The sequence below is a fragment of the Squalius cephalus genome (assembly GCF_949319135.1).
Source record: "Squalius cephalus genome assembly, chromosome: 15".
In the NCBI taxonomy this organism is placed as follows: domain Eukaryota; kingdom Metazoa; phylum Chordata; class Actinopteri; order Cypriniformes; family Leuciscidae; genus Squalius; species Squalius cephalus.
Genome location: NC_137136.1, coordinates 30,150,439 through 30,166,244, shown reverse-complemented (window position 1 = coordinate 30,166,244; position 15,806 = coordinate 30,150,439). Strand labels below are relative to the sequence as shown.

General features: G+C 37.4%; 1 protein-coding gene across 1 annotated transcript; it reads left to right on the top strand.

Moving 5' to 3' along the window:
• The first annotated feature begins 10,562 nt into the window (after nucleotides 1–10,562).
• On the top strand, nucleotides 10,563–14,594 carry irx4a (iroquois homeobox 4a). Its single transcript, XM_079895720.1, has 5 exons — nucleotides 10,563–11,010; nucleotides 11,425–11,664; nucleotides 12,066–12,172; nucleotides 12,625–12,938; nucleotides 13,405–14,594. Exons 1-5 carry the CDS (start codon nucleotides 10,966–10,968, stop codon nucleotides 14,082–14,084), a joined length of 1,386 nt encoding a protein of 461 aa, XP_079751846.1. The 5' UTR covers nucleotides 10,563–10,965; the 3' UTR covers nucleotides 14,085–14,594.
• The last annotated feature ends 1,212 nt before the right edge of the window (nucleotides 14,595–15,806 follow it).

Genomic DNA, 15,806 nt, shown 5'->3' with positions numbered 1-15,806 from the left:
AGGTGCAATCAGTAACCATGGAAACAAACAAGGGCATAATCAGTAACCTAGGAAATGGAAAAGAAGTGGGAAAATGGGGAACAAAGGAAGCAGGAACAGAGCACAGGGAAACAATTGAAATACAAGTCCATAAAACAGAACATAAACCTGACGATAATGGCATATATTTTTTTGACATGACTAGACAGCCTGATCTCACGGCAATTCGTACGAATTCTACGAGGTGGCTAATTCGTACGAATTCATACGACCTCACTCGTACGAATTAGTACGATTTTTGCTAAAAACCCCTGACCCCTGACCCCCTGAACCCCTGACCCCCTACCCCTGACCCCGTCCCTAAATCTACCCATCACGTGGGTTTAGACAATTCGTACAAATTCGTACAAGTGAGGTTGTACGAATTCATACGAATTAGCCACCTTTTTATCACTCGTACGAATTCGTACGAATTGGTCGTGAGATCATGTTGGACTAGACCAGAACTGTTGCTGTATGTTTTTTTGACAGAAACATATATATATATATATATAATTAATTTAGTGTTTTTTGGTACATACTAGAAATTGTCTAAATTGTTTTAGTTATATATCTAAATCGTATCATGTAAATGTTTAAATTTCATCAGATAAACATAAATATATTTCAATTTAAGCAGAGAAATGTATTTACATTTTAGCAGATAAACTTTTTTTTTTTCTCTTACATTAAATGAACCAAATATATTGATGATGCGCATTGTACTCATGTGGATTTTCAAATCCAGTACAATGCTAATGACATCCCGTAATACCTGACTATTTAAAAAAAAAGGAAAAATTGAAAGATAGTGTTTTAACAGTAAATAATTCAGGAGGAAAAAAATGTCAAGCCACTTTAAAAATATTTCAATAAAATACAACATCTAAATCTGTGCATTTTTACACAGTTCTGTACTTCTAAATGAAATCTTCTTCTTTTTTCTTCTATCTAAACTTGGACTTGTTCCACCAATTCGGCCAAGACAGTGATTAAAACACTGAATTCAATTTAAACATTCTATCAGGCTTTGCATTTCTGGGGCAGATTTAGGTAAATTTCCATTGAACTTTGTGTCAAGTTCAACAAAAAGCAAAAGTGAGGACAGATCCAATTACAAATGGATTCACACCAAGAAAACCGCATTCCCCACTGTTGTTTATTGAGTGGAAGAAAAAGTAGGAGATTCAAAAAAATAAAACAATCCTAGACAGAGGCCACTCATAACACACACACACACACACACATCTTAAAGACAGTGATCAGAAGAGCCTAACGGGGGTGGGAGTGTTTCGCAGCAAACTTATGAATATTATTTGGAGCAGTATTAAAGAAAAAAGGGAAGTTGATGATGGCCAGTCTTCATTGTTGTGAGTGTGTAGGCAGCGTGACACAGTAATGCATGCTAATGTAAACATCAGCACTCCTCTCAAATCAATTCAAATGTGCTTATTCAGGTGGAAAATAAACAAGGCAGTGAGGGAGAAGCACACTGTCCTCCAAAATCCACCGGATAATGTCATTTCACCATCCTCCCCTTCAGCAGCCAGAAGTTTATACTTCAAACTGACCTTTTGTGGGAGTTCTTTTATTAATTGGACCTCGGTTTATTTATATAGTTTTGTTTAACACACTCAAAAACACTATGGGAATAACATTCAACAGCAAGAATGGAAAATTACATTAGAAATGGTCAATGTAGTGCAGTATAGTGCATCGGCTGAGCGCAGTTTAAGCAACCTTTCTATGAAATAGTCAGTTACAACCCACTGCAAAGCATTTCAAAGGACATTGGAATGTCTCTGCACTAATTTAGCTTTGAATCTATTATATATATTCAACATTACTTATACACTGATCATTTTTATGTGATTTACATGGTAATCTGTAATAACTATGATCTTAAATTCCACAGAATTGGAATTGTCTGAACTGGAATTGAGATGAAGAAAAGGAGAAAAAGGAAAATAAATATGGCAGATTCAGAATATATATCCGTGTGTGTGTGTGTGTGTGTGTGTGTGTGTGTGTGTTTGTGTTTGAGAGAGAGAGTGGTTTAGTGTTTTATTTAAATATATATTCTAATTTTTGTTTACTTTAACTTGAAATAGTAAAATAGTTAAAAATTAAAACAAATAAAATAAGTAATAAAAACTTTATAGACATAATAAAAAAATAATAATACAAATTACAAAAATATAGGGTTTGGTTTAGGGTTAGTTGCTTGTAATTATGCATAATTTACTGTTATTACTGTAGTGCAAGATGTGTAACAGTGACACTGTTAAAAATAAAAATATAACTTTAGGCCTATATGTCAACGCTAAAATAACTGAAAAAAACATGCATGATGTTTTCTTTGAGTTACACCATTTGACCGCTGAAACTGAACTAATCTTACCATGTCCTGAACTTGACACAGGCATGATAGTCTACAGGAATAGGTGATGTCATTTCCTGTTACATTGTTTAAATGTCATATGGTAACTAAATGGTTTCCTGCACACTGGTTATACCACTCTGACTTTTTCAAGTTTTTCAAATATGAATACAAATTTTAACCACTGTGACTTCTTTATTACAATCTTCCAACCTCCACCAAGACCAAAGAGGTATATAATACCTGGAGTGAGAAATCCATTAAACATTCTCATTAATGTCAATAAGATTCAGTGTACTGTGTATGTGTGTGTGTGTGTGTGTGTGTGTGTGTGTGTGTGAAAGGAAGCACATGGTCTAACAAAGCCTATTGTCAGTCAAAGCCATCTCTCTGGTCTCTGTGTCCCAAGGCCATGTGTCAGAGAGGTGGAATGACACTGATCACCCTCCGGCTGCAGATGTCCAGCCGACCAATCAGTCCAGTCCGGTCCAGCTCAGATCCCTGCCAAGCATGAAGCCGAACACGGCCGAGGCCACACGGGACCCTCCAAGACCACCTTCGCACAATCCGCAACCCGCCTCAGCTCATCAAGAAAATGAATGAATAATCAGCAAAGAACATAAATACATCAGAAAGAGTAGGATGGACAGTCAGGAAGAAAAATGCTTTTTTAGCGCGTTTTCTCTCCATCTTGGCCCATTTTTCTCTGAGTGGATGAAAACGCACAAAACACCAAAAAGACATTATTCATGACTTTTACAATAGTCTGCCTCATTTTTAGGCCTGTGTGGAACATTAGAGTGTGTGAGGCTACGATAATCTGGAAAATGGGCACTCACAATTATTAATTCATCATACTGCTTCGGAACACAAATGCATTGTATTGTCTCATTCGGCATCTTATTTTACCCATAAACCCCATAAATCGGCCAAATGGGATGCGTTCTAATGACAGAGCCATGTTAATATCAAAGCGAATAGGCTCTTGGGGCGCAGACGGGAGCACAATGTGGAAATTCAATCACAAGTCCTTTCAATCATGGAACGGGAAACAGGGATGCGTTTGAATATTTTTACCTGGAAGTATTAAAATTATACAATTTTAATAGCTATTTAACATGTAGTTGCTTTTTTAGCAGCATGCTTTGGCTGTTTAGCTGGAAAACGGACAGGTAAAGCAGGAATCATCTTGGCAGTTATGAGCAGGACATGGTCTTTCCACCAGATAACTTTTTTTTTGGATCTATTCTGCTCTGCTCCCGCCGTACAACTGAGTCACTGACTTGTGAATTTCTGCTTCCCTTTGTCTTTTTTTCTCTGCTCGCTGGTAAACAAGTAGATCCTTGAACTGAGATTGCCTGAGGGTTTTCACATTCTTTATTTAGCTGCCTAAATATCTATTCAACCACCGCAGAAACACAGACAAACCTGAGAGGGGAGTTTAAAAATGAAACTGTTCAAGTGTAATAGTCAAATTTGTGTCTTTCATGGTTTGGAGTAAATTTGATCTTTTTAACATTGATTTTTATACTGTATAAAGTGTATATTCTATCCCCTACCCCTAAAGCTACCCATCACAGAAAACTTTCTGCATTTTTACATCTTCAAAAAAAATCACTTAATATGATGTATTAGTTATTTTCCTCATGGGGACCAACAAATGTCCCTTCAAGGACAAGGATTTTAGATATTTCCATCTTTTTGCCAAAATATCCCCACAACGATTACCAGGGCCACCCACCCACACACACACACACACTTGGGAAACAGAGTATATTCTTTTACGAAGTTAATATAATCTGTGGTGTGACATGCTAGACTCCATCTAACCATCTAAATATTTTAAGAGTATTTTGCTATTTATTGCATGTGTAATATGCATGCATTTTTTTTTCTTTATTAACTGATAAACTACACGGAATATTTGCAGCATTGGTGAAGACAAATAAAAATCCTCAGATGCTCTCAGCTGAGTGTTTGCATCTCTAACTAGCTGTTTGAGGAACACCTACTCGGGCTTAACTGAGCAAAGAGTGAGCGTACTGACCCTTCTGATCAATAATGCATGGAGAGTGAACCGCAACATGCTAAACCTCTTAGCCACTGCAGCGGAGGAGAGGAGAAAAGCTTCTTCCAGCTCCTCATAACCGCGGCTCTCCGTGTGGAGCATCACAGAGCCTTTGATTGTCCAAGATAGACATGATGAAACAATTGACACTTTCTTTTGACCCACATTCTAGAGGCTGTAATTCATCACACACAGCTGAAGGCTGAAACGGCAATATTTTGAAATTGCATTTCAATATCTGGTAACACTTTATTTTACAGTGTCCTTGTTACAGATACATGTAGTTACTAAATAGTAATAACTGTAAATGATGCATAATTACATGCAACTAACCCTCAACCAAACCCTAACCCTATAGTAAGTATATGTAGTTAAGAGTACCTAAATATCTAATTACACTGTAATACGGACACCTTAAACTAAAGTGTAACCTAATATCTGGCAACACTTTATTTTGATGGCCAACCCTAGACATTCTACTAACTATAAGTAATTTGTCAACTACATGTCTACTAACTCACATTAGAGCATTAGTAGAGTAGTAGACTGTTCGTAGTAAAAAAGTAGATCCTTGAACTGAGATTGCCTGAGGTTTTCCACATTCTTTATTTAGCTGCCTAAATATCTATATAACTGCCACAGATGGGAATTTAAAAAATGAAACTTCTTGACTGGTCAAGTGTAATAATCAAAAGTGTGTCTTTCATTATGACTGTAAGGGTTTGGGTAAATAGAAAAAGTTACAAATTTACAAAGTTACAAATGTAGTTACCAATTACTGTTAATTAAGAGTTAGCAGATATTAAGCAGACAGTGAACTAATACTCTAATGAGAGTTAGTTGACATGTAAGTGCAAAGTTAATTATAGTTAGTAGAATATCTAAAGTGGACCACTGAAATAAAGTGTTACCCAGTATCTTTATAAATTGTAACAGAAAACAAAACATGCATTACAGTTTTTCTCAGTCGCTTTGGTGCATTTCTCATAACACTATTTACATTTGCACAACAGTTAATGCAGTTCTCAAAACAATTAGTACAAACTGCAAAACCTAGTTGATAACCTGCAAAAGTGTGTCACTTGCTCAAAATGGATAGCTCATTCCTCAAAAGCAAGTATTTATGTCAATGAATGTGTCAGTGTCATCAAAATGAAAAGTCCTGACACCATCGTTTATGAACAAGATAGTCAAATGGCTTTGTCATGTTTTCATTATGACAGTTTACTCTGTAAATGTTTTCCAATGATAAAAGTCAGATCTTGGTGACACTACCTGAAAATGCTCAATACAGCACTAAATACTATTTGCACAGCCATTTGAAAAATACAGTAAAGTTACACATTACTGTATGTATGAGGTAACGGAGTACAAGACACTGAATATGTATGTTTCACATTTTTACTGCATATGCTCTTTGCAATTCTAATTTGTTCACAGCATTGTGCAAAAGAAAAAATACACCCTTATTTACAACAAATATAAACCCCCTTTGGGTAGAGCTGTGCACAACTGTAAACAATATTGCAGTAGGCCTATATACTGTATTGGAACTGAACATACAACATACATAGGACTCTAATCATTCATGCACATCCAGACGTTCCTCTCTGTCTGGTCACATAATTTCATCTACATCCCAGCGAATATCATCTCTTGCTCAATTGCAAATTGTTCAATTTAGGAGACTTTTTCAGCATTTTTTTTGTTGTTGTTTTTTTTTTAAATGACAGATTTTGACAACTAGTTCAACATTTTTGTATGTAATGACTCAAGCAATGAAATGAGGACTATTAGTTTTATATGGAATGACTATTCATCATTCACAAGTATAGTTAATTTTGACTGACATGACATAAGCAAATGATAATGTTATAAAACAGCAGAGAGTTGTATGAAAGCAATGGATGCATGTCCAAAAGCATTTGCAATTTGTTGGAAGGAATGAGAAACTGCTACTATGATGTGCACAAATGACTAAATGTTGTGGAGGTTGAACTAACTGTTGTGCAAATGTAAATAGTGATGTGAGAAATGCACCAAAGCGACTGAGAAAAACTGTAATCATCATCTATATATATATATATATATATATATATATATATATATATATATATATATATATATATATATATACATTAAGCAATTTACAGTGTTTACCTTAAATCCAGGGCAAACTAAACAGCCCCTGACCTTTAAACCCACCCCTACTAATCTATTCATAAAAAAGCTCAAATAAATGCAGTGCTTTTTTGTGTGTGTGTGGTTTAAGCTTGAAAATGCTCATCGATTGTAATTTCATACACATTTTGGGTTTATTTGTGTGCCAGAACACGGCGTACCGCAATTATTTTGCTTGATTTATTTTCCACTCCCTGTAGTCACCGGCCTCACTTCTTTGCAGCAGTTATTATAGTGTTTTCTCTAATTTGTCACCCATAGAAGGGAAAACGAAAAACTTTCAGAACACAACTCCAGCTGTTCTTCAGAGAATAACACAACCATGCACTGTGTCAATAATACAGTCCAGCGATTACAGCAAAGGCATTTATCGTCAGTTAAATCATAAATCAGTTAATGCATGCCTGGCTCTGGATAGAGTCAGAAGAGGCAGGTTAAGATATGCATGTACTGTAGAAGCCGATTCTCTTGCACAGGAACTTTATCTGCAGACAGCCTGGGAGCTGCTCGCGGCATGATGTCATTCCTGGATCATCAGCTGCACCTGTCTCATCCTAGACTGAATACAACTTTGAAGTGTTGTCTGCAAACCGGCTATTATTTACGGTTGACCAATATTGGACAGAAAAACAAAGCATGCAATTAAAAATTGGGCTGAGGGAAATGTTGTAATTTCAGTGACTGATTATTTTTCATGATACAACTCATGAAAGTAAAGACGAATATCCTCGCTTGCGAGACTAAATTTCATTGGGAACCTTCGGTGAACTGGTGCATTAGATGAAGCTGAATGTCTGCGCTCGGAACAGAAGGGCTCTAATCTGCTTCACCATGAAGAGACTTAAAATAGAAGTGTATGAACTTGTCAAGGCACTTACAGGAGAATGTGGAGACTGCCTCAGACTGCAACACAAATCCTCTCCTCACACTTCCTCAGATGGTAGAAAATTTACACAGACCAGTGTTGTATACTTCTGCCTTACGCAAATCTTCTAAATATTATTTGATTATTTAACTCTCATGTTCTGTTTGGGGTCTGAAAGACTCAATGCCCTTATGTTAGCTTGGACAAATACTTTTCCATATATGAGAACTGATTGTAAATTAAATAAAAAATAGCTAACACACTTTAAGCATTGTCTGTAAAAAAGTAAAAATAAAAAAAGGCTGCATTAGCTGCTGTTTAGCATATAGGATACCCCATATATAAAATATGAATAAATGCAATTAGTTTTAACATTGTCTAAACTGAAGTAACATACTCCTGGCTGTTGTTCATGTTGATGTGTTTTATTTATTTCTACAGTGCTTTATTTTAATAATGTCATGAATAATAACCATCTTTATAAAAAAATAAATAAATAAATGCATATGATGAAAACAGACAAATCTTCCATAATGTTAAGCATATTAGAGTCAGATGAGCATTCAAAAACAATTTGTACAGGTACATTTTGAAAAGCAATCATCAATTCATCTAATCATATGTACTAATCACATGTACTATCACAATCATCCACATCCAAGCATCCTTTTTCTACGTGTCAGGGTTTTGTTTGTTTGTTTGTTTGTTTGTTTGTTTGTTTGTTTGTTTGTTTGTTTGTTTGTTTGTTTGGAGGAACATTTTCTTAAGAGATACAAATTTCATGTGCAACTGATACTTCAGCATCATGTGTTAATCATATAGGGCCTCTCATTGTTGATCCTTATATCAAACTGTATCATTTTCTTCGGTAATTGCATTTGATTTGCCCTAATTAAATCAATTTGCAATGGTTGCGTAATGGGCGTCGTCCGCTGGAGAGGATACATGACTTATGTGTGTACCTGTGAGATGTATAGACCTGTATAGTCAGATTTCTCTGAGCTGGAGGAGGGAGGAGGAGGAGGAGGAGGAGGAGGAGGAGGAGGAGGAGGAGGAGGTGTTGAAACATGCCGTCCGGTGATTGATTTGCGCTTGGTTTTGTCGGAGACAACAAAAGGATGCCATGTCCTTTCAAGGTGTAATTCACCCAGCTTATAATTCTGATGAGACGTTAGTGCTAGATTTATGCATTCAAGTATCCTGCTTATCCGATCAGATATTTGGATTTGGCAAAACTTGTCTCACTGTTCAAAGCTATTCTTAAATCACGTTTAAATGTATCAGACTGCATCTCTGCAAGCATTGCTTTCGTTTTGAACGTATTTGCATATTAAATACACCCCGTCATATCTTATCCATCTGTCCAAACGAGCCGAGCTTCGTTTAAATCTTTAACGAAAAACAGGAGCAGGAATTCTTGCGCAGACTTCATTATCCTCTAAAAGCTTATACTAGTGCGTCTTAATATTTAATAGGGACCCAAATAACACCATCAAAAAAAAAAAAAAAAAAAAAAAAAGTAATGTAAATGTATACGGAAAGCTATTGTAGACTTGCCCATCAAACTTCACGGATGCATTACCTGATTTCACTGCAGTCTAGTGTGTGTGAGGAGGAATCAATCATAGAGTTGATGTTACTTGAGATAAAATGTCACGGGTTATTTTCAGGGAGAAAGAAAAGGACTTATTTAGCTCCAACTGCTCCATATATATATATGCCCATGTGTGTTTGTCCTCTCAAATAATGTAGGTTATTATTTACTTAGATTAATAGCTTTTGCTTAGATTAACAACTTTTTTCCATAAGGAAAAAAAAAAAAAAACACTCAAATCGTCACTTAGTAAATGAATGAAAATTCAATGCTGAGCCAGATTGGGTCAGTCACTTGACCTCACGTCTATTAACACACACACGCCGACATTTGCTCGCTTATTGTCTGACTAATTTAATTTCACAGAACACTTATTTTCCAAACTCAAGTGCATGGCAAAGGAGAAGGAAAGGGTGAAAAAACTTGCCTGATAAAAGTCTAACTCAATTTAACGACAAGTACCTTCATCTGTAAATGAAAGCAATTATGCGGCCCATATTATATTATGTTGGCCGGTCTCAAGATAGTCATCAATCACCCGCAATCGAGCTGTCACTGCGGGCAGATTCGTTTCTTGCAGGCAGTTTTCCAGCTGGGGAAAAGAGAAGTACATCATCATTAATTTGACTGTGACCCCGGGGCTTCTCACATGTCTGAACCTGGGCTTCTCTAAGCGAGTCAGCAACACACCATGGTGCACCTACACTTTCATCACTCTCAATGGTGAAATGAAGACCTTTACATGAACAGACATATGCACAGACTTTAGATAGATAGACAGATAGATAGATAGATAGATAGATAGATAGATAGATAGATAGATAGATAGATAGATAGATAGATAGATAGATAGATAGATAGATAGACAGATAGATAGATAGATAGATAGATAGATAGACAGATAGATAGATAGATAGAACACTTTTATTAAACCTCGCAAAACATGTTTATATTGGAGATTATTTCTATTATTTCAGTGATAAAATATTGAACTCTACAGACGTACAAAAATCAAATAGTGCACTTTTATATAAGTATTGCACATCCAGGGTCCTATGTACTAAAATAAATTAATATTAATATTAATATCTCATTTGGGGCGCGTTTGTTTGAATAAACTGCTCACAATACAATTTCAATCCACGAGAAGGTAAAATACGTCTAATAATATCTGAACTAAGAGTTTTCGAATTCTCTGGGGTTTTTTTTTTTTTTTTTAGAACAGGTAAATAAAAAGTGTAGCCTAAGTGTTTATTAATGTAGGCAAACCACCGGATTATGTATTGAAATTCTGATAAATTGAGATGAAAAGGCGCTTGATAAACCGATTTATTGTCACATTTTAGTATTGCAAATCTCTTTTCAAAGCTCAGTTTAATTGATAAGCTCAATTACAAGCCCATTGTGCCTTAAAATTCCACCCCCACCTCCCTGTCACTCGTTGGGATTTTTATCCAGAGAAATGCATATTAAAGTTAGAGTCTGGTCATTTTGACTGGGTTTCTTCTGACGTCAGAGCCACCGGCGTTTAAAACAACCCGCATCTGGGCTGACGTGTTTAATACTAGTTTTTATAACGCAAAATATGTATTTCTGACATCAAAGGCGGAAATTCGCCAAATGCTTTACGATGTGCGCGGCAGTGTTGTAGAAGTTTAATAGAGCGATAGGAGAGAGCATCCAAACTGGGCATCTATTGAACATCCTCAGGAAGGCGTTTAAGCAAATTAAACATGGTAGTATTGCGCTTCGCCCTATAAGCGTCCGGCAAGCTTTATGCTTTACCAATCAATCGGTACAGTGAAACACAGCAGACCTGCAGTCTCGCCTGCTTTCGGGGAAACGGGGATCACTCTACAATGTCCTATCCTCAATTCGGATATCCTTACTCTTCTGCACCTCAGGTAAGAGTCGTTATCGCGCACTTATTGTTGCATTGATTCAGATTTTTTTAAATGTGAACTTTAAAGGGGAAACGCGCTCACGTGCGCTGCGGGGTTAAATGCGAGTGATAAAGACAAAAAGATAAAGGTTTAATCGGATTTCTGCGATGCAAGGGCTTCCCTCTGCGCTTATCATTTTACAAATCTACTAACACGCGTTCGAGTCACAGACACATGCAAAAGTGCAGATGTGATGACAGGGGGAAGGAGGACAACAGTTGTTTTTGGCCATGATCCATAAAATGCATTGTCCTGTGGGGGCTGACTGTGGGCACTGCCAAAAAAAATAAATGAACTTTCACAGGAAACACACATTTTTCCGAGGTATGCAGGTTGGTGTTTTATTTATCCTGTGACATTTCCAAATCATTCCAGTTCCTCATGACCACCAACTCTTTGACATCTTGCTGCGAGTCGAGCACCAGGTCCATCTCGGATTCGTCCGCGCAGACTCCCGTGTACTGTCCCGTGTATGAGAGTAGACTGTTGGCCACCGCCAGGCACGAGCTGAGCTCCGCCGCTGCGCTGGGAGTCTACGGGAACCCGTACACGGGCAGTCAGGGCTATGGGAATTATGTTACCTATGGAGCTGACGCCTCCGCTTTCTACTCTTTGGTGAGTTTAAAACATATCCAATTATAGGCTACATTATAATAATAGCATGCATTCTAGCAATGATGTTAAGATCCCCGCAAATCTGTATAACGAATGTGTTTCTATATCTGAGAAAAAGGAACGTTTATAAAATTATGTTCAAATATCAGCAAATTAACCTTGTATTTCTTTAGTACCTACTGAATAAATGATTACAGAACTGATGCACAGTTCATTTTTTATATTATATTAAGTCCAAGTTTGACTTTAGGATAATGGCATAGGAAATGGCAGAATAATTAGCATAATATATTGCACCTGAAAACAATGTTAGCAAGAACCTTATTATCATGACAAGCATCATAAATGTAAAGTTGAATCGCATGAATGTCATTACTGACAGGTCTTGTGTTTATTTCCAGGGAACATTTGATGCCAAAGATGGAAGTGCGTCTGCGCATGCGGGAATTACACAGGCTGCCGCATATTACCCATATGATCCCTCCCTGGGACAGTACCAGTATGACAGGTATTGAATAGCGGCCTTCATTAGAGTCTTCTGATTGCCAATTAACAAGTGCAGGACTCAGTTCATTTGGATCAATTTCATAGGCCGCGTTCAACATATTGATGGAATAATTAGCGCAATCGCCCTATAAACGTACAAAAGCATTTAATGTATCTTTTTCAATTTCAGGTCACTTTCTTTGATGCATATTTTATGTTATATCATGCTCTTGACAGTTTGCCCTTCAGGGTTTCCCCTGAAGTGCTTTAATGGCCAGATACTTGGCCGGTGCAGTCTGTGTGCACTCGATCAAGCAATTTGTGCGCTCTGTTATGCTTCTAAAATAAACGCGATGCATGGCTTATGGAAACAACATAAAACATAAAGTCCTTATATTTCTATGCACTGCAAGCACATTTGCATCAACTTTTACCACAACAACATAGCCTACGTTTATTTCTTTCATATCACAGATACGGATCTATGGAAGGAGGAACTAGAAGAAAGAACGCCACACGCGAGACGACGAGCACGTTGAAAGCATGGCTCCAGGAGCACAGGAAAAACCCCTATCCCACCAAAGGAGAGAAGATCATGCTGGCCATCATCACCAAGATGACCCTCACGCAAGTGTCCACCTGGTTCGCCAACGCCAGAAGAAGACTCAAGAAAGAGAACAAGATGACATGGCCACCAAGAAACAAGGGCTCAGACGATAAGAAATACGATGACGATGATGAGGATGGGTCACAAGAAGATCAAATCAAAAGTGAAACCAATGATGACGGTCAGTCCCATTATATTCTTCACAAAAATCAATGGGTCCTTTTTTCTTCTTTTTTTATTGCTATCTTAATTTTTAAAGTTAAACTTTTCTGCCTTGAGCTGTCTGGAAAAGCGCCAGCACAAACTTTTAAAAGTCTGGCGAGAGACATCACTGTACAAAAAAAAAAAAAAAAGAAAAAGTTCATTACATTGGAAAACTTTTTTCAGAGTATTAAAATGGTCTTCACATCAAGACTTTATTTAATTACTTCTTTAATAAATATCACATTCTTACTATTTTATTGTAAAAGAACGTACTATTTGTTAAGTGTAATATAATGTAAAAACTATTCCATGAATGATATTAATCAAAGCATAGCCTATTGTTTCGGGTGTGTGTTTTTAAAATATTTTTAGCAATTTATAAGCTTGTTTATTGTTCTCTCTGTCGCTCTACATTTACTTCCCATCACTATTTTTTTTAACAGAGAGCAAAAGTCGAGAAGACAAAGAACTTCAGTTGAGTGACTTGGACGACTTTGACACCATCGAGTCTGAGAGCTCAGAGTGTGAACTCAAACACCGCTTTCACATGAACGCGCACATGGCGACCACCGATGATCGCATCAAAGAACCATCGCCAAAACTCTCAATTCCCGGTCTGCTCGAAGCTGAGCGCGATCTCACCAAAAGCTGCTTGAAATCCACATCCGAAGACTGCGAACACGACCTTCGACACGTCAAAACGTGTTTCCAGCAGCAGGGCCATCCATTACTGGACAGCAAACCCCGCATCTGGTCTCTGGCCCAGACCGCGACCTCGTTGAACCCTACAGAGTACTCCTCATGTATGCTTAGATGTCAGCCATCACCCTCCGCCTCCTCACCTGTAAACGGCCTGGAAAGACAGCAGGATTCACCTGTTACGACTCTCAGAAACTGGGTAGATGGAGTTTTTCACGACCCCTTGTTCAGACACAGCTCCTTAAACCAAGCACAGACGAACACTACAGTTTCTTGGACCAACACGACCAAAGGCTCAATCTTAGAGACTGGAGCCCTTGGACGTTCCGTAGGGAACAGCAACGTGATAAAAACACAGCAGCAAGAGGCCAGTAAGGACAGTATGACATTTCCAAAGGGGGTGAATAAAATATTCTGTTCCTAGCACACCAAATGACCCTCAAAAGCGAGGAGGACTGTTTGGAATAGCCGTTTACGATTTTCAGTTTACAGACGCAACAGAGAACAAATGTCAGACTGGGCCCAAATACGTTTTGTTACATAAAATTATTGCGCTGTCTTGGGAAAATGTATGTATTTATTGCTGTGTTGACATCTCACTGGCGATGGTCCAACAAAAGGGATTGGTTTATATATATTTATTGGTTAGGTTGACGCACGTTCAGATTATGTAAATTAACAAGGTTTATGTTCTGAAAGATTTAAAAAAAAAAAGAAAAAAAAAGTTAACAGCCTAGTTTGGTTTCGGCTTTTATTGTTTCTTTGGCATGCATATGTTGCTAGTTTTTAATGATTATTCTTTTAGACGAACTCGGACCTTGTTACAACGACTCACAAGTGTCACTGTTAAGAAAGTATCGCACAAATGCACAGATCTCCTCGAAACTGGGGAATGTTCAAATCTGCTCACTACAATAAACGGTCAATTTTCCGAAGCTTTTGTTCTGTGTATCGATCAGAGTCGCTGTCCCTGGTGCTGAACATACGCAGCATTATTCCAGATTAAATTCACCTGCTTGGTTAAATTTTTAAGCTTTATATGTATTAGTCACTAAAGGGTTGAAGTCACACCATGGAAGGATTTTTATCCTGCCGTAATTTAGCATCATTAACTATACAGATTTCAGATTTTTTTTTTTTTTTTTTTTTAAGTCATTTCATTATGTCAAAGTAATGGCATAACAATACAAATGGCCTGACTGTCCACTCTAAATAATGCATATGATGTTCTCCACAGTGATTGTTTCGTGTTTACTGTGTTTGGCTTTGTAATAATTCCTCAATAACTCTTTATCATTCCCTCTCGTCCTCTGATGGGAGAGATGAGGCCCTCAGGAGCCATAAGACAGCGCTGGACGAGCTCCATTAACCCGCCATAACCAGCCTGTAATTGGGATGTTTTCAGTCATCATTCACTTCACTCTATTGATTTCTACTCTCTCTCCCTCTGATAATATTATCGAAGCACCAAATCCTTTACCCTGACCCAACACTTGAGATGGCCTGAGTTATCCAGACAGGCCGTTTATTTGGTTAGAAGGCGAGATCATTCGAAATGTTCATCTTGACACAGACCCCTCAATTTGTGGAGGTTCTCTGTACTCTGAGGCTTTTTCACCGGGGCGCGTCTCTAAGTGAAAAGGGCAAGAGAATTAGTTGGTCGAGATAAAAGGGCAAAAACACGCAGTCAAAGGCAGGAGTTGACAGTGATGGTGAAAGTGTGGCCCCTGGAGGACTGGGGTCCGTTGAGAGGGGCTTCAGTGATGAATTTCAATGTGAAAGCCAAACGATTGAGATCTTCTCCCTGGACAAAGACATTTGAAAAAAACGTGTTTTGTCTGTACAACGCAATGCACAACAAATGGTGGTGATGGTGTTGTCGTCAAATAAAGAGCATTATTTTTCACACACACACACACAAAAAACTATATAAAATGCCAGATTTATTAATACTTAATAATTTACTCATAAAAATAAATTTTATATTATTATTAATAATAATAATACTAATAATAATAATGTAACATTATAAGATATTAAGATTAAAATATTAATATTACAGAGCAGAACGCAAAATATCAAAGAAAAATGGGGAACAGAATATAATACCATAGCACATCGAATAATTGTATACGAATATTGTTTC